Raw genomic sequence first — 25734 nt, 5'->3', positions numbered from 1 at the left:
TTCTCATTTATGTCACTTCTTAGCCCTTATTGATTCCTGGGTTGATCAGACTTGGTCATCAGATACTTGCTGGAGAGGTTTACTTAATCTGTCTTTCCCAGCTGAGCAGTGCGGCGTGTGAATCGCAGGAGACGGTCTAGCACCTCAGTCTTAGTTGTTTTGACTGGTGTCATGGTAGGTTCTCTCGTCTTTTCCTCTCACAAAGGTATACATAAAAGAACAACGGTTGGATCCTGTGGAATCACTTCATGAGGAGGCAGTCAACTTGACCACGGACAGCAGGACCCCAGAAGTGTGCTTAGACTTGGACCCAGGCACCAACTACACCGTGAGCATTTCCACAGCACCTCCCAGGCGCTCTGTGCCAGCCGTCATTGGTTTCCAGACAGCTGGTAGGTGGGGGTGAAATTCATTTCCTCCTAGAACACGCTGAGCACAGGATGTGGGGAAGTGCGTCTCAGAGTCAGCTGGGGAGAAGAGTTCGTATTTGCTGTCTGAGAGTTGTGTCAGAAGAATGTAGTTGCTCCAGGGGCCAGGACCAGAGAGTGTCTTGTAGGAGAGATTTCTGTCTTGCTGGCACCAGGGTGAATAACTACTGTACTGTTTCTCAGATGAGTCCTCTAGTATCAGTGGAAGGCAATAAAAGGAATTTACAAGAGCAGAACATGGGGCTGGCAGGTGGCGTGGTGGTTAAAGTGCTGGACTCCCACATGGCCAATTGTGGTTTGAATCCTGGACCTAGTGACTTGCTTTCTCACTTTCCTTCTCTCTCTTTCCGTCTTGGTCTCTCTCTGATCAAGTTAAAATATAATAATAATAAATAAAATTAAAAGAAATAATTCTTAAAAAAAATAAAAGGGCAGAACACTAGGTGATGATACAGAAAATTCTTAGTTGTCCAAAGCAATAGAGGGCATCCTGTGGCCATTTTTTCCCTTTGCTTGTGAGAGAGTGAAGGAGGAGGAGCCAGGAGCCTGACCCAACACTTTAGGTTGGGAGCTGACCCCCAAGACTGATTGGGGGTGGGGAATCAAGTTGACAGAGGGTGAGGGCTTGGGAATGCAGCACTAGGATGAAGAAAGGTAATGTTGGGTGAAAAGAAAAGAAGAGTAGATAGGAAAGAGCTTTAAGAAGCAGGAATTGGAGACCAGCAGATGGCATAATGGTTATGTTGCTGGACTGCCTCGTAGTTGACTGAGGTTTGAGTCCTGGACCTGGCAGCTTAAAATTCACACTGGGCATGTATGCATGTGTGCCCCAAATCCTGAGAGGATAACAGAAGAGAAAGGATTGTGGCATGGTCATCCCCCCGGAAGGTGATTTCTCGCTGTCTCTTTGTCTTTCTGGTGAGCATACGCCCCCTATAGCAAAAATCTCCAAAAAAATAAAAATAAACAAAGAAGAAATAGGAATTGGGGGCCAGCTGGTGGCACAGTGGTTAAGGCAGCTGGATTCCAAATGGCCAACTGCACAGTTCGTGTCCCATACCTGGGCTGCTTGAAAACACACCAAGCATGTGTGCATTTGTGTCTCAAATCCTGAAAGGAGAAACGGAGGAGAAGGGATTGTAGCATGACCATCCCGTGGGCGGTACTTTCTTACTTTTCCTCTCTCTATCGCTGGCAAACATACATGCCCTCTAACAAATAAAAAAATAAAATAAAATAAAAAACATAAAAAAAGTAAGAATTGGAACTGGTCCCATAGCATAGTGGTTAAGTTCTGTGCAGCTAGAGGCCAATCCACATGGCTGCCCACAGTTCCAGTCACAGCCCTGACGGCTTGGAGCATATGCAGGATATGCCTGTGTGTATGCCCAGGATCCTGATGGGATGGAAAAATGGAGGAAAAAGGATTGCGGTGTGACCAGGCCACTGGGGGGTTGCGTTCACTCTCTTTTTTGTGCCTGTGCATGTGCCCTCCGGCCTTAAAAATGGAACTAGGAAAGGGACCAGCAGGTGGTGTAATGGTTACATTGCCAGGCTCCTGCGTAGTTGATTCAGTTTGAGTTCTTTTTTTTTTTTTTTTTTTTTGGAGAGGTTTTTGCTATAGGGCGCATGCGCTCGCCAGAAAGACAGAGAGAGAGAGAGAGACAGAAAGTGAGCAATCACCCCCCAGGGGGGATGGCCACGCCGCAATCCCTTCTCCTCCATTCTCCTCTCGGCATCTTGGGCATGCACGCACACGCGCCCGGCGTGAGTTTAAGCCACTGGGTCTAGGACTTGAATTGTGGTCGACTACATGGGAGTCTAGCGACATAGCCATTACGCTAACTGCGGGTCCCCACAGTTTGAGTTCTGAACCTGGAGGCTTAAAACTCATGCTGGACACTTGTGCATGCTCTCCTAAAATCTCAAGAGGAGAATGGAGGAGAAGGAATTAGAGTGTGGTCATTCCCCTGTGATGGGCCGGGGGGATTTCTTGCTTTCTAAAAAAAAAAAAAAAAAAAAAAGAAGTAGGAATAAACCTACAATTGCAAATAATTGTGAAATGGATTTTAAAAGGAATTATTTATTTAATTTTATTTATTATTATGATTATTTTTTAATTTGCTATAGGGAATGAGAGAGAGAGAGAGAAAGTGAGAAAGCAAGCCGCCAGCTCTAGGACTTAAATCGTAGCCACCTGGGAGTCTAGCACCTCAACCATCACACCACTTGCTGACCCTGCCGAATGCATTTGTAAACAACATTGTGACAATTACAATCGGTGTAAAAAAATAATTCTGGTAATAGGGTGCCAGGGCTAACTTAATACTACATAGACAAACCTTGAGAAGCCACTGCCATCATCGTTGTTTTAGGAAGTTGAGGTAATTCTTTTTTTTAAAAAAATATTTATTCCTTCCATGAATGAGAGAGACAGAGACTGAGAGAAAGACAGACAGAGGGATGGCACCCTCAATAGGGTCTTCGTGCAGCAATCCACTCCCAGCCCATGCACGAGCACATGCTTGCTGTGCCACCATCCGGCTCCTAATTCTCAATGAACTGTTTGATGTTGTGTGCGAGAAAATGTACCTGTACTCGCGGATGTTGCTGCTAGGAAGACTCTAGGAAGTAACATAGATTTGACAGAAATAATTGAAAAGTCCGTCATCTATTTGTTTTTTAAAGACAAGATTTTGTTAGGCGCAGTCCTCCTGCCTTGGCCTGACAGCTGGGATTATAAGGACATGTGTGTTGCCCTTTAGATTGGACTGGGAATCAAACCTGGGCCTCCCATGTGGCCTCAGTCTGAAGAGGACATTGTCTTAGCAGAGTGAACCACTGTGGCTGGGCCTAAGTTTGCCAATTTTTTTTTTAAAAGAATTATTTTATTTAACTTTATTTATTTATTTTAATATGACCAGAGAAGGGGGGAGAGAGAGAGAAAGTGAGAAAGCTAGTCGCCAGGTCTGGGACTCGAACTGCAGTTGGCCATGTGGGAGTCCAGTGTCCTTGAACACCATGCCACCTGCTGGCCCCAAAGTCTGCCATTTTTTTTTTTTTTTTTAATAACTTTTAAAATTTATTAATTTATTTTAATTTGATCAGAGAAAGAGACACACAGATAGGAGAGTAAGGGAGTGAGAAAGCAAGCTACCAGGTTCAGGACTCGAACCATGGTCAGCCATGTGGGAGTGTCCAGCGCCTTAACCACCATGCCACCTGCTGGTCCCCAAGTCTGCCAATCTTAACAATATAAAACCAACTATGAAATTGTAAGAAAGGTATCTTGGTGCTTATATATAAATAAAACTATTTCTATGTAAATAATATATAATATAAATAATATATACACAAAGATATTATAGAATTAAATTTCTCTTATTATAAAGCTAATTAGAGAAACTATAAAATTAGTAATAAACTACTATGGGTTTATAGGGTTAGATCTTCTTTAAAAGGTTATCACAGGACTTCAGACTCATCTGTCACTGTTCAGAGTGACAGCTTGCTGTTCAGTGTCAGCTGTTTTGACTAATATCCAGTTACCTGTCCAGTTGCTTCCCACTGGGAAAACATGGTTTTAAAAGTCAGGCAGACCTGCTTCTGCATCTTCGCTCTGCTTTGAAGTGTTGAGTGACTGTGACTGAGTTATCTAATGTCTCTAGACCACTTTCATCTGAAATTTTAAACAGACTTGGGTTAAATTTGCAAATGACTCTAAGGAGAATTAGTATTCATATTGAATCATCCCAACTGGGAAGAAGGTATGTGTCTACATTTACTCCATATCTGCTCAAGTCTTTTCTGTTTACTCGTGCATGGTTGTAAGCGTTTGTCCATGTCTTTCTCTGGATTCTGCACATTCTGCTGTCTGATTTCATCATCAGGGTTATGCTAGTTCCCTTAAAATGAATTGAAAAGGGGCCACATTTGGCTTGGTGGTAAGATGTTGGACTCTCACATGGCTGACTGTGGTTCATGTCCTGGACTGGTGGCTTGAGAGTCATATTGGGCATGTGTGTTTGCCCAAAATCCCTAGAGGAGAATATACGAGTAGGGATTGCACTGTGGCCATCCTCTCTGGGAGGTGATTTCTCAATTTCTCTTCTTGTCTCTTTCTCTCCAGTGAGTGCACCTGCCCTACTGCAAATTCTGATTCCTAATTTGTTTTTCTCTCTTAAAAAATAAATTAGCAGGGCTGGCAGGTGGCGTGGTAGTTAAGTGTGCTGGACTCCCATATGGCCAACCGTGGTTCAAGTCCTGGACCTGGTGGCTTGCTTTAGCATCCCTCCCCAACTCTGTCCATCTTTGATAAAATAAATAAATAAAGTTAAATAAAAATAATTCTTTAAAAAAATTAGTTGGGGTTATCCATTTTATTACTGTTTTTTTCCCCCAAAGAATGAAGCCTTGAATTTTAAAATTGCCTTTTAAAAAATAATTCACTAATTTCTCCTCTTATTTTTATTATTTTCTTCATGTCTTTCTTCAATGGGGCATATTGTTCTATTTCTAAACTCTTGAGTTATATGCATAATTCAGCTTACTTCCATTCTTTTCTTGTTTGACAATAAAAGTCTCTACTGCTTCTTTCTCCCTTCTGGGTTTGAGTTTTGGCAGACTTCCTCAGGCATCGATACGTGTTCTCTTTATCCTTACTTTCAAGGCATGAGATAATTGCTATTCTGATTTTCCCTTTGATTGAAGAATTATTTATGAGTATGTTAATATATATTCTCTTTATCTTTACTTTCAAAGCATTATATAATTGCTATTTTGATTTCCCTTTTGATTGAAGAATTAATTATAAGTGTTTTATACAAGTTGTAGTTTTTTTTTTCTTTTTAATATTTACACTGTTGTTAATTTTTAGTTTTATTACACTTCAGTATGCCTTGGGGAATTCATTGACATTTTCTTGGTCCTTACTCTTTTGCCAAGTTTTGTAAGTTCAATAAGTGCTGAATAATAAGGTAGAATGTTGTTTGATTGTAGGTGACTTAAGATCTAGTCTTTTTTTTTTTAAGAATTTTTTTTTGAGAGGTTTTTGCTATAGGGCGCGTGCACTCGCCAGACAGACAGAGAGAGATAGAGAGATAGAAAGCGAGAAATCACCCCCCCAGAGGGGATGGCCACACCGCAATCCCTTCTCCTCCATTCTCCTCTCGGGATCTTGGGCACGCACGCACACGTGCCCAGCGTGAGTTTAAGCCACCGGGTCCGGGACTCGAACCACGGTCGACTACGTGGGAGTCCAGTGACATAGCCATTACGCCAACTGCTGGTCCCAAGAATTATTATTTTTTTTTAAACTTTATTTATTTATTTATTTATTTAAATTTGACCAGAGAGAGAGGGAACAAGAAAGAGAGAGAGAGAGAAAGCTGTCAGGTCCGGGACTCTAACTGCGGCCAGCTATGGGGGAGTTCAGTGCCCTTAACCACCATGCTGCCTGTGGGCCCCAGAGCTAGTCTTAAGCCAACTTAATTTTTTTATTTTTATTTTTTTAAGACAGATTTTTGCTATAGGGCATGTGTGCTTGCTGGAGAGACAAAGAGGGCAGAGAGAAAGCAAGAAATCAGCCCTCCCCCTCCCCCCACCCCGGGGAGAACCCTTCTCCTCCAGTTTCCTCTCAGGATTTCAAGAAAGAGAGAGAGAGAGAAAGCTGTCAGGTCCGGGACTCTAACTGCGGCCAGCTATGGGGGAGTTCAGTGCCCTTAACCACCATGCTGCCTGTGGGCCCCAGAGCTAGTCTTAAGCCAACTTAATTTTTTTATTTTTATTTTTTTAAGACAGATTTTTGCTATAGGGCATGTGTGCTTGCTGGAGAGACAAAGAGGGCAGAGAGAAAGCAAGAAATCAGCCCTCCCCCTCCCCCCACCCCGGGGAGAACCCTTCTCCTCCAGTTTCCTCTCAGGATTTTGGGCATGCACACATATGATCCTGGCATGAGTTTTAAGCCTCTGGGTCTGACACTCACTCTGGAACTGTGGTTGACTACATGGGAGTCCAGCGATGTGACCATTATACCATTTGCTGGTCCCAAGCCAACTTTTATTTATTTATTTATTAAGAATTATTTAGTTTAATTAATTTATTTTATTTATTTATTTTAATTTGGCCGGAGAGGGACAAAGTGAAAGAGAGGGAAAGTGAAAAAGCAAGCCTCCAGGTCCGGGACTCGAACCATAGTTGGCCTTGTGAAAGCCCAGTGCTCTTAACCACCTGCCGGTCCCAAGCCAACTTTATTAATAGGGTTATTCAGAACTGTTGTTTTGTGTTTTTTTACTTGGACTGTCATTTTTCTCAATTGTTTTGGCTTTGTTGTTTTCTAGGTTCTGCACCCTTTATTTTTTGTTTAAAAAGAAATATTTATTTTTGTTTATTATTTTTAATAACTATTTTAATTTTATTTTAGTCACCATTCTTATTCTTCTTTAATTTGGTATAGGACATGTACACTCACCAAAGTGAGACCAAGAGAGGGAGAGATAGAGAGAGTGAAGGAAAGTGAGAAAGCATGCTGCCAGGTCTGGGAACCCAACTGTGGTTGCCATGTGGAGTCCTGCACCTTAGCCACCACTCCACCTGCTGGCCCTATTTATTATTATTTTAAAATTTGTTATGGGGCATGTGCACTCACCACAGCAAGGCAGAGAATGAGAGAGAGGGGGAAAGTGTGAAAGCAAGTTGCCAGGTCTGGGACTCAAACTGTGGTCAACCATGAGCGAGTCCAGAGCCTTAACCACCATGCCACCTGCTAGCCCCTCACACACCCTCTTAATGATTTTGGTGCTGGACTCCTGCATGGCCAACCGCAGTTTGAGTCCCGGACCCAGAGGCTTAAAACTCATGCCAGGTGTGTGTGCGTGTGTGCCTAAAATCCCAAGAGGAGAAAGGAGGAGAAGGGATTGAAGTTTAAATTAATTTTTTCCACGAGTAAGAGAGATAGAGACAGCACGCCTAAATGGGTCTTGAGGGTGTGAGCCATCTCTAGCTTCAGTTGCCATGGATCATGGGTGGGGAAGGGGGGTGATTTCTCACTTTCCATCTCTCTGGTGAGAGCATGTGCCCTATAGCAAAAATCTATCTAAAAAAAAATTACTTATTTCTCCCAAGAGAGTGAGAGACAGAGTTTGCAACAGGATCTTGACACTGTGATCCATGCCCAGGTTCCGTCAGCCCCAGATCATGGGTATGAGAGTGCCTGGGGCTCTCCAGAAAGGTCTCTAGACTTGAACCTGGAACCTTCCCATGGGGGCCAGTCTTGCAGAGCTCTGTGCTTTATCTTTGTACCACTGTCTGACCCCTCACACGTTTCGATGTTATTTTATTTATGTTAATGACCAATGTCTTAATTGTAGATACTTTCAGTAGAAACAAATGGCTCATTTTATCTTCATATTTTTTGCCTTGAGTTACACTTTGATAGTAATATTGGCTCTTAAAATTACTTTGTGATTGCAGTTGCATGATATGCCTTTGTCTGCTTTTTCTTTTTTTCTTCTTAGGGCCTATCTGGATAATATTGCTGTAGATGTACTCTTGGAGATAGAGTATGTTGAGAGCCTTTCTGGGAAAAAAAATTATTTTTAAATTTTTATTTTATTTTTTAATAGTTTTGTACTATAGAGTGTGCATGCTTGCTAGAGAGGGAAAGTGAGAAATCACCGCCCCCACTCCCACATGGCCAACCGTGGTTCGAGTCCTAGACCTGGCAGCTTGCTTTCTCACTTTCCCTCTCTCTCTCTCTCTGTCTCTCTGCCTCTCTGGTGAGGGCTTGTGCACTATAGCAAATTAAAAAATAATAATAATAAGTAAAATTAAATAAATAATTATTTTTTAAAAATCCAAGACATTAATAATTTATTCGAGCTCCTGATAAATGTTCATAGACCACCTTCCGTGTGTCTGATATTGTTTTAGGCATTGAGAATTCAATAGTGCATAGACAGAAATTTCTCTCATGAGAAGAGGGTATATAAGTGTTGATGCTTTTCACTCAGTTTCCCTATGAGGTTTTTGGTCTCCAGATTTCAACCTATCTATATATGGAGAACATTTGATTTTTCCTCTTCACATGCCCCAGTGTGGAACTTCCTGTCCATTCACATTGGTTTTTCATTTTCTCCTTTTTCATGTGGATGTCTTTTTCTGTTAGAGAACAGCAGGAACACCATGCTTCCAGAAAACCATGGATCTGTCGATTCTGAGTGAATGAGTGATTGCGTGCTCGGGAATGTGGCCTTCTTGCATGGAAACACTGGGAGACCGTTAGATGGGTGTGTGATCTGATAAATGTACTGTTCCAGATTCCAAGGTGTTCTGTCCAGCCTCTGGCATCATTTAGTCTTACCCCCTAATCAATACCAAAGCCAACATATTCTGGAAATCCCCCTATTTTTTTAATTCTCTAAAAAACAAATTTCTCTTTTTATTTATTTATTTATTTATTTATTTATTTATTTATTTATTGAGAGGTTTTTGCTATAGGGCATGTGTGCTCGTCACACAGACAGAGAGAGACAGAGAGACAGAAAGTGAGAAATCACCCCCCAGGGGGGATGGCCACGCCGCAATCCCTTCTTCTCCATTCTCCTCTCGGGATCTTGGGCACGTAGGCACACGCACCTGGTGTGAGTTTAAACAGCCTGGTTCAGGACTTGAACTGCGGTCAACTACATGGGAGTCCAGTGACATAGCCATTATGCTAATGCTGGTCCCCCAAAAAGTTGTTTTTACAACTTTCTCTAAAAAATAACTTTCCTTCCTCCTTTGCCCTTATACATACGGAAGACGTGAGAGGCTTAGCAGGTGCATACCTGGTATGGCCTCTCCCTCTCCTTCTTGGCTCAGATCTCTGTGTCCCAAGTAGTTAGTCCATGTGTGCTTCAGGTGACTCTCTGCTTGTCCAAAGATTCACACATTTCTTCTACCTCCTGTGAGTATGTGACAGGTTTGTTCTCTCTCTATATTTATATGCATACTCTATGCGCTGACATTTCCGATCTTTACTGTTTCTTTTTCTTTTCGACTCTCTGCTACATTGTGAGCCTTCCAAATAGCTGGGACTACAGGTGCGCACCACGGGGCCTTTTGGGTAGGCTAGGAGTTAACCCTAGGCCCTCCCAGCTCCTTTCTTTTTTTTGGAGAGAGATTTTTGCTATAGGACACATGTGCTCACTGGAGAGGCAGAGAGACAGAAAGCAAGAAATCATCACCCAGGGAGAATGGCCATACTGAAATCCCTTCTCCTCCATTCTCCTCTTGGGATTTTGGGCAAGCACGCACACATGCCTGGTGTGAATTTAGGCCACTGGGTCCAGGACTCGAACCACTGTTGTCTACATGAGAGTCCAGCAACGTAATCATTACACCATCTGCTGGTCCCTAATGTGGGTCCCCTTGTGGCCTCAGCTCACTGAGCAGCAGTCCCAACCAGCTCGTGCTACTAAGGCTGAGGCTGATCTTCACTCTTTCTAGCTCTCTTTAAATTCTGTGATTGCACTTTTGCTTCCTCTTTTGGGGGGAGGGGGACTCATCTAGTTCTCTTTTTGTTTCTGCCTCTTTCTACCAGATTTCTCTCAGCTATCACATTCTCTTATCATCTCATCCTTTTTCCCTTATACGAATCCATTTAAAAATACTTTTTTGGGACCAGCAGATGGCGTAATGGTTACGTTGCTGTACTCCCAGGCAGTCAACTAAGGTTTGAGTCTCAGAGCTCGTGGCTTAAAACATGCTGGGTACCAGTGCGTGTGTGCCCAAGATCCCGAGAAGAGAACAGAGAAAAAAGGGATTGGAGTGTGGCCATCCCCTGGGGGTGGTGGTGGTGGTGATTTCTTACTTTCTGTTTCTCTGGCAAGCACATGTGCCCTATAGCAAAAATGTCTCTAAAATTAAAAAAAAAAAAAATAGAATTTTTAATTGAAAGTACAAAATAGATACTGCCTAATTTTACCATTACTTTGCTCATTTTTTTTCTAAATTATACTCATTCTTTGCTTCCTAAGTGCAATCTCCCTCTCCTTCCCCCTGTTTATCTACCTATCCATGTCAGATCTGCCTTGTGAACTTTAAGTGAGCTTTAGACGTGCAAGCTTTACTTCAGATCCACTGTACCCAGAGGCTTCTGCTGTGCAGTTGGGTTCGGGAACCACTGGGCTAAATGGTCCCTTGTGCACCAGTCCTCGGTGATTTGTTCCAGGCCCGCTTGCTTCCTCCACGGGCAACAGTTCTCCTCCAGTTCCTTTGCTTGCAGGGCGAGTCCATTAGTAGCTCTTGGTGTCTTTCTTTAGCCTGGTCTCATGCACTGCTAAGCAGAAATGTCTTCATGTTTCTGCCTTGTGTATGGCAACCGACCCTGCTTTCCAACCCAGATGCAAATTTTGACCCATTTTTTCCTTTTTCTCAGTCAGTTCTGTCAGGATCCGGTGTGGGAGGTGGGAGCCAGATGCCTTTGTTCACATTGCCTTCTCCCCCTGAGTTCAGACCTGATGTCTGCCTTGTGTGGAAGTCGTACTGAGATGGGAACGATGCAGGCGGTGCTGCCACTTCCGCACCGTCGGTGTACTGACGTATACTTTAGGTGGTGTTTCTTATATAAATCTGGGCATTTCTTGTCTACATACATTTGGTATTCCTCTAAATCATTATGCATGCATGTGGCAATTTTTGTTTCTGATGTCCTTATAAAATCTTTAAAATAAAAGTTGTGAGAATGAAGGAGAGCACAGATGATAGGTCTTCAAATTCTCTCTCATAACCATATTTTTGCATTTTCCAGTTATAGCCAGGAAAATGTTCTCCCAGCTAATGGCCTTGTGCTGCGTGTTAGTGATACTGAAAATGCCGTGGACGATTCTGATTGTGACTGGAATGCTTTATTGTTATCATTATTCATCCCTAGGTAGCAGAGGCTCCCATGGGAGAAATACTCATTAAAGATAGTTATAAAATAGCTTCTGTCTGACAGTAAAACATTTTTCCATTGATAGAAAATGTATAGCCTTTGGACCAGCAGTTGGCGTAATGGCTGTGTCGCTGGACTCCCATGTAGTCGACTGTGATTTGAGTCCCGGACCTGGTGGCTTAAACTCACACCGGGCGCATGTGTGTGCGTGCCCAAGATCCCGAAAGGAGAATGGAGGAGAAGGGATTGCGCGTAGCCAGCCCCCCTGGGAGTGATTTCTCGCTTTCTGTCTCTCTGTCTCTGTCTTTCTGGTGAGCACACGCGCCCTATAGCAAACACCTCTCAAAAAAAAAAAAAAAAGAAAGAAAGAAAGAAAATGTCCAGCCTTGTTTATGAGGAAATGTTCTTTTCCTTGAAAATTATCCATGTTATTCTTGGACTCTCTGAGTTTAATTCATTAGTAACGAATCTCTTCTTTTGACTACATTAAGAAACGAGAACATTGAAGGAATGAATTGATTCACCGAAGGTATGAAGTGACATTTTTACTATACAACGGTTGAAATAAGTCTGCTTTCTGATTATTTTATTGCTTTACTACTTATCTGACTACCTCTTGAAATACTGTCTGCTGTGAAAGCAAGTATCTTTGTCCCTGGTCATCTACTTTTTGGGCATTTTCTAGATTGGAAAGTACCTGCTTGAGGGTTCTAATGGTCTTTGATTTTTATTTACCTTTTTTTTTTTAATTCTCAGATTTTTTGGCTACTGGTATGCTTACCTTCCTGACATTTTACACTTTTTATTTTTATTTGTGATAGAGAATGTGTGTGTGTGTATGTGTGGGGGTAGGGCACAAGCACCTTTGACAGGATCTTGTCACACTATGATTTCCCTTCCTCAGAGCACCAGCTTGTCAGGATCTTGGGTGCCCATGGACAGCCACATGCCTCAGACTGACCAGACCAGGGATTCAAACTTGCAGCTGGCCATGTGGCTTCCATGGCAGTTCAGTACGTTACTGACTGTGTCACCAGCCTGGGCTTTGTCATGACATTTTACTATGGACCATTCAAGTGATAGGACTAACTTTCTTCTATTTATTTATTTATTTATTTATTTACCAGGTCCAGGACTTAAATTATGGTCGGCCATGTGGGAGTCCAGTGCCCTTAACCACCACACCACCTGCCAGCCCTAGGACTAACTTTCTAAAAATATCACAACTTTATTAATTTATAGCACTTTTAAAATATTTTATTTGATTCTTTCAACATCCTATAACATAAGAAAAACAAGATGGGTTACTTAACTTCACCAATAAGGAAACTGAGGTTCGAGATAACCCACCCACGCCGAGGCTGGACCCCGGCACCAGGGAGTCCAGTGACTTAGCTAAGTGGAGCCAGGACTTAAAGTTAAGTCTGCTGGTGCCAGATTTAATGTTCTTCCTGCTAAACACCCTATGGGTTCTTGTAAGATGTCAGTCTAACTTGTGTTCAGCCGTGATATGTTTAGCCAAGATGATGCAACCTTTCTGTATGTTCTCTCTTATCTTTTAGAAGATGCTCTCTTAGAAGATGATGGAATTTTCAATGTATCAATATTTAATGAAACGTGTTTGAAATTGAACAGGCATTCTAGGAAAGTTGGATCAGAACGGATATACCAAGTAAGAAGATCTCTTATGCTATCTGTCAAAGAATTGTGCCACTTAAAATTTGAGTGACCTCCAAGTGAGGATCCAAAGTAGTAAAAAACTACTAATAGAATGAACTTCTGGACAGTTTGTCATTGTTGCTTCTAGACATAGACGTGAAATGGATGTTAATAAGGGACTAAACTGACCAAAGACTGTATTTGGTGACTTGTTGTCATTTTTTCTGCCTGATATTTCACATTTATATTTTATTTTAGTTCATTTAATAATTACAGCTGGGCCATCCAATGGCATACTGGTTAAGGCAACTGTATCTCCCATGGTCAACTGTGTGGTTCAAGTCCTGACCCTGATGGGTTGAAAACATGCTGGGTGCATGTGCATGTGTGAGTGTGTATGTGTGTGTGTGCACGCGCGCCCACAATCCTGAAAGGAGAACGGAGGAGAGGGAAGTATGACCATCTCCCGTGCTGGGGTGCTTTCTCCCTTTTTCTCTCTCTCTCCAATAAGTGATGCACCATCTACCAAATTAAAAGAAACATTACAGCTTATGTGGTCATCAAATTCACATTTGGATGTGAGTTTTAAGAAACTCATTGAATAGCTATTGACCCTCATTTCACTTGGTTTTTTTTTTTTTTTTTTTTTTTTTTTTTTTTAACACCCTGGATAAAATGATAAATCTTAGGTTGTCAGGAAAGTCACAAGTATTTGCCTATGTTTTTCTATGCAAAAATGTGTAATGACTTTCCCAATGACACAATAAATCTGGGCAGAGTGATATTTATTTTTGTGCCTAACAAGTCATTTTTTTGTGGAAAAGCAGATGCCGAGGAATGAAATGCAGCACTCCAGAGAGAAAGGAGAACTGTTTATTGCATCAGGGGCACAGAGGAGTTAATACTCTGAATCTCTGGCCCCAGCTGAGTTGGATACAGTCTTTTATGGGTTTATTGGGAAGGGACAGTTTTGGCAAGCTTGGAGTGTCCTATCAGGGAAAAGGGACTCAGTGTCCACCCTAATACAGAGCTGACAGAGAAGCATGTTTCATCCTGCTCAAAGCCTCTGGCCGCTCAATAGTTAGGGGAGGGACAGCAAGCTAGCTTGTGAAGAGGGGGCTTGTGGGTGACATAGCCAATGGCACGAGAGTCAGTGGAACCACTAAACATGTGGGCATCTCCACTAACTAAAGCACACCAGGGCAAGCTAGCTGTCCCTCCCCTGAACTGGGGATCAGAAAGCCCAGGTAGCTATCAGCCCTGGGTTGCTTTAGTTGCTCACAAGTTCTGGGTTGCGCCACATCAATTTGGCAGAGAGTAGACTCAGTTTTAAATGAAAGTTAATTAGCTCGAGGCCAGCAGGTGGTGTGGTGTTTAGAGCACTGGACTTCCGCATGGCTGACCATGGTTTGAGTCCTGGACCTGGTGGCTTGTTTTCTCAATTTCCCTCTTTCTCGCTCTCTCTCTTCAGTCAAGTTAAAATAAATTAATGAATAATTTTTTTAAAAAGTAAATAATTCTAAAAAAATTAAAAGAAAAAGAGAAAAGAAAGCAAAGGGGAATAGGAAGAAAAGAGGCAAAACTCTAAGCAGTGGTCAGATCGCTAAAAACCCTGTATGCTATGCTTTGGAGTTTGGATTTTATTTTGATGTCCATGTGGAGTCACTGAAGGATATTTATTTATTTATTTATTTATTGGAGAGGTTTTTGCTATAGGGCACGTGCAATCTCCAGAAAGACAGAGAGAGACAGAGGGACAGAAAGCAAGAAATCACCCCCCAGGGGGGATGACCACGCCGCAATTCCTTCTCCTCCATTCTCCTCTCGGGATCTTGGGCACGCATGCACACGCGCCTGGCGTGAGTTTAAGCCACCAGTCAAACCGTGGTTGACTACATGAGAGTTTAGCGACATAGCCATTATTCCATCTGCTGGTCCCATCACTGAAGGATTTTAACAGGCAAGTGAAATATCCAGATTTCCACATTGGAAAGAACAGTGGGTTAGAAACACATTCAAGTTATCTAAATAATTTAATATATAATAAAGGTGATTTTTCAAATCAGAAGACCAAGGAAGTTTTCTTCAATGAATAGTTCTAGGGCAATTGGTTGAATATTATACTTGGTTAAGAAAAATAAATGATTTTGAAAAAAAAAAGTTTTGTTAAAATTATGTTTAACAGTTATTATGTAACATGTGAAATACTCTTAAATTTATTGGGGGGACCAGCAGTTAGGGTAATGGCTATGTCGCTGGACTTCCACGTAGTTGACTGTGGTTCGTGTCCCGGACCCGGTGGCTTAAACTCACGCCAGGCGCGTGTGCGTGCGTGCCCAAGATCCTGAGAGGAGAATGGAGGAGAAGGGATTGTGGCGTGGCCATCCTCCCTGGGGGGTGATTTCTCGCTTTCTGTCTCTCTGTCTCTGTCTGTCTGTCTGGCGAGCGCATGCACTCTGTAGCAAAAACCTCTTCAAAAAAAAAAACATTAAAAAATCTATTGGGAAAAAGTGGACATTCAAAAGCAGTTTGCAAAAGAGAATACAGGTATTTCTCATACACACATGAACATATTATGCCGTACTGGTATGTGGTCCAGAAAAAGAGCTGGCTGTGAGATCTTGGAGGGTAGCTTTGATGATAACCAGTGTAGAGTGTGGCCATGGATATGGGTGGCTGAAGTGGTGTGGAAGAGGTTCAAGGAGTTGAGCTCAGGGAACTCGAGGGCCCAGTTTTGCTAATTGTTTATAAGGACCATCAAGTTATTCAATAGATTGTGAGGAGTTACTTGTGAGAGCAATCATTACAAACCAGGTGTCAAGGTCTTGGATGACCATGGGAGATTAATGGGGAAGAGTTGGTGATTGACAGTGAAGAGGGGGCTTGTGGGTGACATAGCCAATGGCACGAGAGTCAGTGGAACCACTAAACATGTGGGCATCTCCACCAACTAAAGCACACCAGGGCAATCATCCTGCTTCTGGAACTTTCACCAAGGTTTTTCCCTATGATGAACTCCCTGTGCCTGCTTCTTAGTTGGGTAGAGTGTGATGGGTTAACGGCATGTGTGAGGACTTCCTGGATCAAAAGTTCTTTTACCAGAGCTCTAACAGGGAGGGTCAAGTGAAGTGCCCTTGCACAGTTGCTTTACATGTACGATATGGGGTCGTCCTCATGAAGTTTAAATACTCTGTTCGAGGAGGCTTGTTTGTGGATTCCTCCTTGCACTGACAAAGTTAATAAATAAAATAATTTTGCTCAATACTCTAGAGCAATTTCTTTCAATTAGGTGAGCACCAAGGGATTACTTGAAAACAGCCTGATATTTACTTGAGATGTGGTTTTGCTTTTTTTTTCTTTCTCTTTTCTTCTGTAAGGTGCATGTACTCTCTGGAGAGAGAGAGTGAGAAAGCACCCCCAGGGGAAGGTCACACTATAATCCCTTCTCCCCTTGGGGTTTTAGGCATACACACACACATGTCTAGTGTGTTTTTTAAGCCACTAGGTCTGGAATTTGAACAGCACAGTCAGCCATGTGGGATCAAGCTGCCTTCACCACCACACCACCTGGCTGACCTGCAATTGTGCATTTTAAGCTTCCTCCTATACCTGGTTAAGAGTGAGTTTGAATGGGATAGGTAAGGTAGCTTTGTAAAGTCCTTCCTTAGGTTAGCTTCTAAAAATAGGGAAAACAATGCTTCGTTTCTATTTTGCTTGCAGTACAGATATCTACAAGCAAACAGAACATGTAATACAACTTTCTTTAAATCTCATGACAGATTAAAGTTCTGGGTCGAAGGTGGTATCTGCATGACTTTTACCATGTGACATCATTTAACTTCACAACGAAGGAATGCGCTCCGGTCCTGTGTTTGGATCTGTACCCGACAACTGCTTATACAGTGACTGTCACTCTACTGGGCTCTCCTGAGCATCATTCGCTGCAAGTAACCACAGTGACTGCACCAGCAGGTGGGTGTAGACGGCCTTCTGTTTTCTACCTCTGGACAACAAGTTATATAAGCGCATGGACATGTACACTGTGGGGAGCATGAAGAATGCTAGTCTGAGAGATAGGAGACTTGGCTTCTCACTTGAAGAAGCTGTCAACTTCACCTTGGGTTCTGAATTTTACCTCTGAGTCCCTTCCTTACCGAGTTCCTACTCTTAGAAGGTACAGACCAAGAATGGGAAGCTTTATTCAGGATTCCCTGGTAACCCTAGCTTGAGAATTCTGTGAGGTGTTTTACCCCTCACCCTAAATTTAAGATGGCTGAGCCCTAACCGAAGGGTTTTCATTACAGTAAGAACCAACTAGCAGGAGGTCAGAAGCAGTGAGCCAACTACGGGAGAGTTCAGAAACTGCGAGCCCCGCTGTGTCAGACTCACAGGACAAAGAGGCCTCTTGACTGGGCCATGTGTAAGCACATTAACTTGACATAGAAAACAATGGCCTAACTAAGATCAGGCTCCTTAGAACTCTTCCCTCATGGCCTTTTGAGGAAGCCATGTAGTGGCCCACTGTATCAACTCCACAGCTCCCTCTAGTGGGAAGGGATGCAGAATTTCTTTTGTTCTTTAAAGCTTTGGGCTTAGTAAATTTATGGGCAACCAGGAAAGGAGGCTTTCCCTTTGAAGGAAAGCAGTAGAGTAGTTAGGTCCTCCTCTTACCTACCCGAGGCCTTGTTCCGACTGTCACCACGGCTCTTAGTGAGTCAAGGGTAGGCATTTTGGTCTTTGCACTTAGAAGACTCTGAAATGCATTAGATACTAGTGAGGGCCATGCAACATTTAAGGCTAGTTTGTGTTTTAAAAAAAGTTAATTTTATTCATGATAGAAATGTGAGAGAAAGAGAGTGAGAGAGAACAGGACCACTGATGGGGTCTTGTCATGCCTTTTGTCTGGTCCTGTACCCCCTGAGACTCTCAGGCACGTGGTGCATATACCTGGTTTATATTTAGGCTGACCCAGGGATCCAAATTGCAGTTGGCCTTGTGGCTTCTGGCCGTGCAGTTCAATTTGCTACCAACTGCACCACCAGGCTGGGACTGAAAATACACGTTGTGTTCTGTTTTCCAACCCAGACTATGCCTGGCCGTCTTGTCCTCTGTGTATCAACTGCACAGTGAACACCTCCTGTCATCACAAACCTCACCCCAAAATGTATTTCCAGCTGCATAATAGTGCTCACCATTGGAATATGAATTCCCTCCCATGATTACATTCTCAGAGAAGTGAAAATCTAAAACCCAAACCCATTTCCCCTTCTAAATTAAACAGTAAAGACATTGAAGTTCCAAATGCTTTCTCTCCAGTGTCTTCTCTGCTGAATCTTAGCCAGAGTAATTTATGGAAATTAAGAATGTATTCCAGCTGCTGCATCCTAGAAATCTTTTTTTAAAAGATCTTTTAGGGACCAGCAGATGGTGTAATGGTTACGTTGCTGAACTCTCACATAGTTGACTGTGGTTTGAGTCCTGGACTTGGCAGCTTAAAACTCATGCTGGAGGGACTAGCAATTGACGCAATGGCTATGTTGCTGGACTCCCATGTAGTTGACTGTGGTTTGAATCCCGGATCCAGTGGCTTAAACTCATGCCAGGTGTGTGTGCATGCATGCCCAAGATCCAGAGAGAATGGAGAAGGGATTGCAGCGTGGTCATCCCCCCCCCGGGAGGGATGATTTCTTGCTTTCTGTCTCTCTGTTTCTCTCTGAACTCCATCCCAGAGATTCTGACTTAGTAGGTCTGGATTAAGGACCCCACATTCTTTCTAGCAAGTTCTCAGCCCTTGAATAGTATGTTTCTAAACTACTTGTGGGTATCTGAAAGCCCCCACTTGTAGGCAGGGCAAAAATAAAAAAGTGTTAGCTAAAATAATTTTCTCTGCTTATGTAAAACCTGGGTGGCTTTTTTTTTTTTTTTTTGAGAGAGAGATTTTTGCTGTAGGGTACATGTACTCGCCAGACAGAGACCGAAAGACAGAAAGCAAGAAATCCCTTCACATGGGAGATGGCCACACAGCAATCCCATCTCCTCCATTCTCCTCTCAGGATTCTGGACATGCAGGCATGTGTGTGCGATGTGAGTTTCAGGCCTCTGGGTCCAGGACTTGAACTGTGGGACTTCCACCCAGGTGTGAGTCCAGTGGCGTAACCATGATGCCATTTGGTGGTCCCAAACCTGAGTGTTTAACCAGATATCTACCTCATCTATTCCTGAATTCATGCTGCAAAGACTGAGACTTCTTTCCCCATGGTACTTTGCTCCCCTGTGGCCACTCTTGTCTTTATACTGAAGGTCACAATCAGTATATCCACATTTTGCAGGTGGGAGAGACTGAATCAATTTTCTATTTCTTTCTTAAAAATTTTTTCTTTCTTTCTTTAAAAAATATATTTATTTTTAAATTTCTCACCAGAAAGAGACAGAGAGAAAGAGAAAGAATCCCCCAATGGGACTTGGTCACACCATAATCCCTTCTCCATTTATCCAACCTGTTGAAATGTTGGGTGCACATGCACACACACACACACACACACACACACACCACTAGGTGTGCTTTTCAAGCCACTGGGGTCAAGATTTACACTGTGGTTGGCCACGTGGAATCTGAAGTACTAGGCTAGGGGTTTCCCCATCTTACCCTTCCTTTGCAGCTGTGGTTACAAAGAATAAACAGACAAATGAGAAGTAGAGTATTAGCCTTATTGATAGGGACAAGTTTGCAGGAAATCCCCCACCAAAGAGTTTTAGATGAAAGCTTCCTATATTGGAAGATGAGGCTAGATCGGCCACGTAGGTTTCCTGGAAATACGGATCTGCAAGGGAGCCTGGTCTTGCTTATTTACCCAGTCTTAGGCTGAAAAGTAGAGCAAAGAGCAATGGGGAGAGATGGATTATTTACCTTTAGGAGACTGAAGAGGTAGGATATGTCTATGTACCTGAGCAAGGCAGGTTCCAGAGGGCAAGAGTCTACGTACCTGTAACATGAATTCTACCCACAAGGAAATGTGGCCCTACTAACCAGGTTACCTATTTACTGTTCCTTCCTTGAAGATTAATGAGTAGGGAAATCCAGAATTGTCCTTTCTATATAGAAATGAGGAGACATAAGTGCCAACCTTTAACATACTTGAGCAAGAAAATTGACCTCTATAATGTTAGTGGGTTGAACAGGAAAAGTCCATTCCAGTTCTAGGAGTCTATGTTAGGAAAGCAATTTAAATTACCTTTAGTTTTCTTTAAATTAATTAATTTCAATGTCCACATTTCTTGATTGATTTTTTAAATTTAAATTTTTAATTTTTAATTTAATTATTTTGGAGAGGTTATTGCTATACGATGCATGTGCTTGCCAGAAAGACAGAAACAGAGAGAGACAGAAGACAAGAAATTACCCCCAGGGGGATGGCCATGCCGCAGTCCCTTCTCCTCCATTCTCTTGGGATCTTGGGCACGCACACACATGTGCCCGGCATGAGTTTAAGCCACTGGGTCCAGTACTCAAACCACAGTTGACTGTATGGGAGTCCAGCAACATAGCCATTACGCCAACTGCTGGTCCCTTAATTGATGTTTTAAACCATTGTTGTTATCCATCAGTTTTGTTTCTTACTGATATATGCAATTTACTCATCTACTTAGAGCATTAATCCTTTTATTCTTATTTATGTCAGATATTTTTCCTGTTTTATGAATTCTTTTAATTTTGTTTATGGTGTTTGAAATATAAAAGTTTTTGATTTCTTTCTGTGCATTCAAGTCTGTTAAACTTTGTCTTTGAGATTTATTACATTAATATTAAATACAGAATTTTTTTAAACAAAATAATATTTCCCATCTTATTTCTAGGAAGGACTTTAAATGACCTACATGGGTATATAAAATAAAAATGTTATAGGTTATGATGTCTAAATTAAAGACTCCAAACAGTGACATTTAAGGCAGAAAATGTCCTATTTAAAAATAAGTAGGAGTATGTGTACAGTGGAAAAAAAAATAAGTAGGAGTAAGGTTAAGAATAATTCGTAGTCGTAAAACCGATTTACTTATTCCATGGTGGCTCACAAATTTGGGTTTATGTTTTCTACCCTTTCATTCAGAAAGGGAGCTATTACATTGTCTATAAGGTTACAGCAAGGACGCGTTTTTCAGAAAAAGTACATTTTTTTTCAACACCAAGATGAAATAGTAAAATTTTTTGGAGCGGTTTTTGCTATAGGGTGCATGTGTTTGCCAGAAAGACAGAGAGAGACAGAGAGTGAGAAATCACTCCCGGGGGGGATGGTCATGCTGCAATCCCTTCTCTTCCATTCTCCTCTTGGGATCTTGGGCACGCACGCACACGCGCCCAGCGTGAGTTTAAGCCACTGGGTCTGGGACTCGAAGCGCGGTCAACTACTTGGGAGTACAGTGACATAGCCATTACGCCAATTGCTGGTCTCTGAAATAGTAATTTTGATTCCAGGGGGTCTCATAGATAGGACAACATATGAGCAACATTTTTTGAGGCCGCTTTTTATATTGACCCTCAGTGTGGCTAAGCATGACTACTTGTGGGATGGGCAAGAAAAGACGCATTCAAAATGCTTGTTCTGGGCCAGCTGGTGGCTTGGTGGTTAAGGTGACTGGATCCCATGTGGCCAACTGTGTGATTCAAATCCCAGGCCCTGCTGCTTGAAAAACACACTGGGTGTATGTGCACACATGCCCAAAATCCCAGAAGGAGGGAGAGGTGGAGAAGAGATTGAGGTGCGTCCACTTCTCATGGGGTGGCTCTCTTACTTCTGCTCTTTTTTCCTATGTCTCTTTGGTGAGCACACGCGCCCTCTGGCAAGTGAAAAAGAAAAGAAAAGTCTGTTCTCCCTTAATCTGGCTTGATCTAGGGATAGGATTAGGTTATTTAGATTATTTGAAGGAATCACAGGAGTCCAGGTCTTTCAATCGACGTGTCTCAATCTCGGTGTTTTCAGCCGAGAGTTGATGAATGTTCGATGTCATTGAGCTCTGGGTCGTTCTCTCTCCTACTACCCAGGGAGCAATTGTTGTGTGTTTCTGGTTGAAGAACAAGGACCTGTGCCTGACTGGAAGGCTGATGTCTCTGTTGCAGGGTTGAGCCTAAGGCATTGAGCCTAGGGAGCCGAGCCAAGGACACCGTTTGAATCTGCTCTGCCAGTGAACGGGTGATTGAATACCCTAAGTTCCTCTCCAGATAATATAGTTACATACTTGGGAGTGAAAAATGTCAGCATAGTTGTAGTCAGATACCAGATTCACCCAAAAAATCTGGGACCAGGAGATGGTGCAATGGTTATGCCCCTGGATTCCTGTGTAGTCAACCACCTTCTGAATCCTAGACCCAGTGGCTTAAAACTCACACCAGGTGCGTGCCCGTGTCCAAAATCCCAAGAGGAGAATGGAGAAAAAGGGATTGCAGTGTGGCCATCCTCTGGGGGGAGTGATTTCTCCCTGTCCCTCTGCGTATCTCCAGGGAGTGCATGCGCCCTATAGTAAAAATCTCTCTCTCAAAAAAAATATTCATGGGACCAGCAGTTAGCGTAATGGCTATGTCGCTGGACTCCCACATAGTCGACTGCGGTTCGAGTCCTGGACCCGGTGGCTTGAACTCACACCGGGCACGTGTGCATCCATGCCCAAACCGAGAGGAGAATGGAGGAGAGGGGATTGCGGCGTGGCCATCCCCCCTGGGGGGTGATTTCTCACTTTCTGTCTCTCTGTCTCTCTCTCTCTGGCGAGTGCACGCGCCCTATAGCAAAAACCTCTCAAAAAAAAATATTCATTTAGGGGACCAGCAGTTAGCATAATGGCTAGGTCGCTGGACTCCCACATAGTCAACCATGGTTCGAGTCCCAGACCCGGTGGCTTAAACTCATGCTGGGCATGTGTGCGTACGTGCCCAAGATCCCGAGAAGAGAAAGGAGGAGAAGGGATTGTAGCATGGCCTTCCCCCCTGGGGGGTGATTTCTCGCTTCCTGTCTCTGTGTCTCTCTCTGTCTTTCTGGCAAGCGCATGTGCCCTATAAGCAAAAACCTCTCCAAAAAAAAAAAGAAAAAAAATTAATTTAGCAGTGAAACTCCAGCTTTGAACAATGTTTTATCTTCTTGTTCCTTCTAATATACATAATGGACATCATGGATACTTTTTTCTTTCATCCGTGTGTGTGTGTGTGTGTGTGTGTGTGTGTGTGTATGTGAGAGAGAGAGAGAGAGACAGACAGACAGACAGAGAAAACACCCCCAGCAGGCTCTTGACAGCATAATTTACCTCCAGCCTCAACCATCCCTGGATCATGGGCATATGTGGGCCCAGCAGACTCAGAGAAGTCTCTGGACATGATTCCGGAACTTTCTTCTGTGGTACAACCTTGCAGAATGTTGCATTTTACCTCTGACACTGGCCCCTGGTTTGCCATTCTTTATGACAATCTTTGGCTAGCAAAGCCAGCTGTCTATTTAGGTCACTTTCAATTAGAGATTGAAAAATGATATCATTTATGTATAAAAGAATGCTTTTTATTTCTGTTCTATTTAGCAGAGGATTGCATACAATTAGATATTTCTAAAATATTGTTGATAAATTACAACAAAAATGAAGATGGAATAAAGCACTCTCATAAGGGAATAAAGCCCTGGTAGAAAAACAGAACTTTTTGTTTTTGATATGAGAAGTTACTAGAGAAAGATAGGGAAAAGAGGGAGAAAACACCTCCCAATGGGGCATGGTCATGCTGTAATCCCTTCTCCTCCATTTCTTTATCCTTCATGCACATGCACCCAGCATGTTTTTCAAGCCGCCAGGACTGAGATTCAAACTGTGGCTAGCTATGTGCAATCCTGCTCCCTTAACCACTGGACTATGGGGCCAGCCTCAGAAAACAGTACTTTTTATGGTGGCTTTATAATACAGATCTTTAAAAACATTGTTATTTATTTATTTAATTTTATTTGTTATCATTGTTTTTTAATTATACCAGAGACAGAGAGAGAGAGAGAGAGAAAGGCAAAGTGAGAAAGCAAGCTGCCCGGTCTAGGACTTGAACCATGGTCAGCCATGTAGGAATCCACAACCACCTTAATTACCACAACCCCCTACCAGCCCCAATGATACAGATTTTCTAACAGTGTGAGTAATTTGAAATTTATGCTGACCTTGTAAAACTTCCTCCATAACAGATTCCTTTTCACAGAATCAGAATTCAAACAAAGGATACTAAAGGACATAAATAATTTAACATTATGCCTGATATTTTCCCACAAAACAAATAAATACTGTAATAGTGTTCTATGGTAGAAGAGTTACATCTGAGGTCTGTCTGCTTCTCTAATAAACCATTATTAGCCTGAGAAGCCCATACTTGAAGTTGGTCAAGCCAAAATTGGCATATCTTTACTTAGAATATCTGATCATCTGACTATGCCAAGTATGGGGAGAGTAAATGGTTATTGTCTTTAACAATGAACAACATTGTAGCTCTAACTAGGCAGTACCATACCCACTATCTTTACTCATGAAGATGAATAAATTATTTAGCAGCGTAGCTGTCCACTAAATGGAGTCTAAATAGCTCTGAAGGCCACAGGTCACCTCACTCTTTTTAGGACCTCTATGTTAAGATAAAAATCCTGGACCAGCAGGTGGCATGGTGTTTAAGGTGCTGGACTCCCACATGGCCAACTGTGGTTTGAGTTCTGGACCTAGTGGCTTTGCTCTCATTTTCCCTCTCTCTCTTTCATGTCTCTCTCTGATGAGCACACAAATTAAAATAATAATAATGATAAATAAAACTTAAGAAAAAAGATAAGGATATTTTTCTCCTGAGGCCACCAAGTGGCATGGGGGCTTTTACACCAATACTCATAAATGATGTTGGTCTACAGTTTTCTCTGTTTTCCCACTAACTTTATTATGGGCCGGCATCAGTATTTCCCTTGCTTCCTAAAAAAATTCTGTAAGTTTTCTTCTTTATTTATGCCATTGGACAATTCATGTAGCATTTGGACAATGTTCTTGGTTGGTTTACTAGATTTTGTCAAATTCTGTGACATACTCTGGGTAGGCGACTTTGTATTGGAGCTGTTCCTTGATGACTTTCTCATTTTTTTTCTTATAGAAATTGGTCTGTTTACGTTTTTTATATCTAATGAGTCAGCTTGGTAAACTATTTTGTCTAGGAATCACTTATTTTATTCAAGTTTAAAAAATTATTTGCATAGTAATCTGCAAAGTAGTTTTATTTAACTTCTTGAATGTTCTTGTTTCAATTATTTCTCCCTGTATTTGCATTTTTCTCGTTTTCTTGATTAAGTTAGCTAGTAGTTTGACTATTTTATTAGTATTTTGATATATTTTTTTCTCCCTTCTCCTTGACACCAGAGAATAGCAAACAATATCCTATGGCCAAATCTGGCCTGTTGTCCATTTTTATAAAGTTCTATTGGAACAAAGACAGAGTTAATTAACTTCTACAGAATTGTCTGATCTGGAAAGCTTAAAACATTTACTTAAGGGGCCAACAAAGGGTCTAGTGGGTACATCACTGGACTCCCTCATGGCCGACCACAGTTCAAGTCCTGGACCTGGTGGCTTGAAAATCACACCTGGTATGTGTGCATACATGTTCAGGATTCCAGGAGGAGAATGGGGGAGAAGGGATTGTGATGTGGCCATCCCTGCTGGAGGGTGATTTCTCACTTTCCCTTTCACTATCTG

At 42.3% G+C, this 25734-nt stretch overlaps 1 protein-coding gene across 1 annotated transcript in view; it reads left to right on the top strand.

Moving 5' to 3' along the window:
• SUSD1 (sushi domain containing 1) overlaps positions 1 to 25734 on the top strand; it is a 150065-nt gene that overhangs the window by 77421 nt on the left and 46910 nt on the right. Inside the window, exons 10-12 of the mRNA XM_027769349.1 lie at positions 206 to 392; positions 12906 to 13015; positions 16782 to 16974. Coding sequence (XP_027625150.1) covers positions 206 to 392; positions 12906 to 13015; positions 16782 to 16974 — 490 coding nt within the window. The remainder of the gene's footprint in view (positions 1 to 205; positions 393 to 12905; positions 13016 to 16781; positions 16975 to 25734) is intronic.

Source organism: Tupaia chinensis, unplaced genomic scaffold, assembly GCF_000334495.1.
Source record: "Tupaia chinensis unplaced genomic scaffold, TupChi_1.0 Scaffold000081_1, whole genome shotgun sequence".
Lineage (NCBI taxonomy): Eukaryota > Metazoa > Chordata > Mammalia > Scandentia > Tupaiidae > Tupaia > Tupaia belangeri.
Note: the sequence above shows the minus strand (reverse complement) of the source record. Positions and strands in the feature narration are given on the sequence as shown.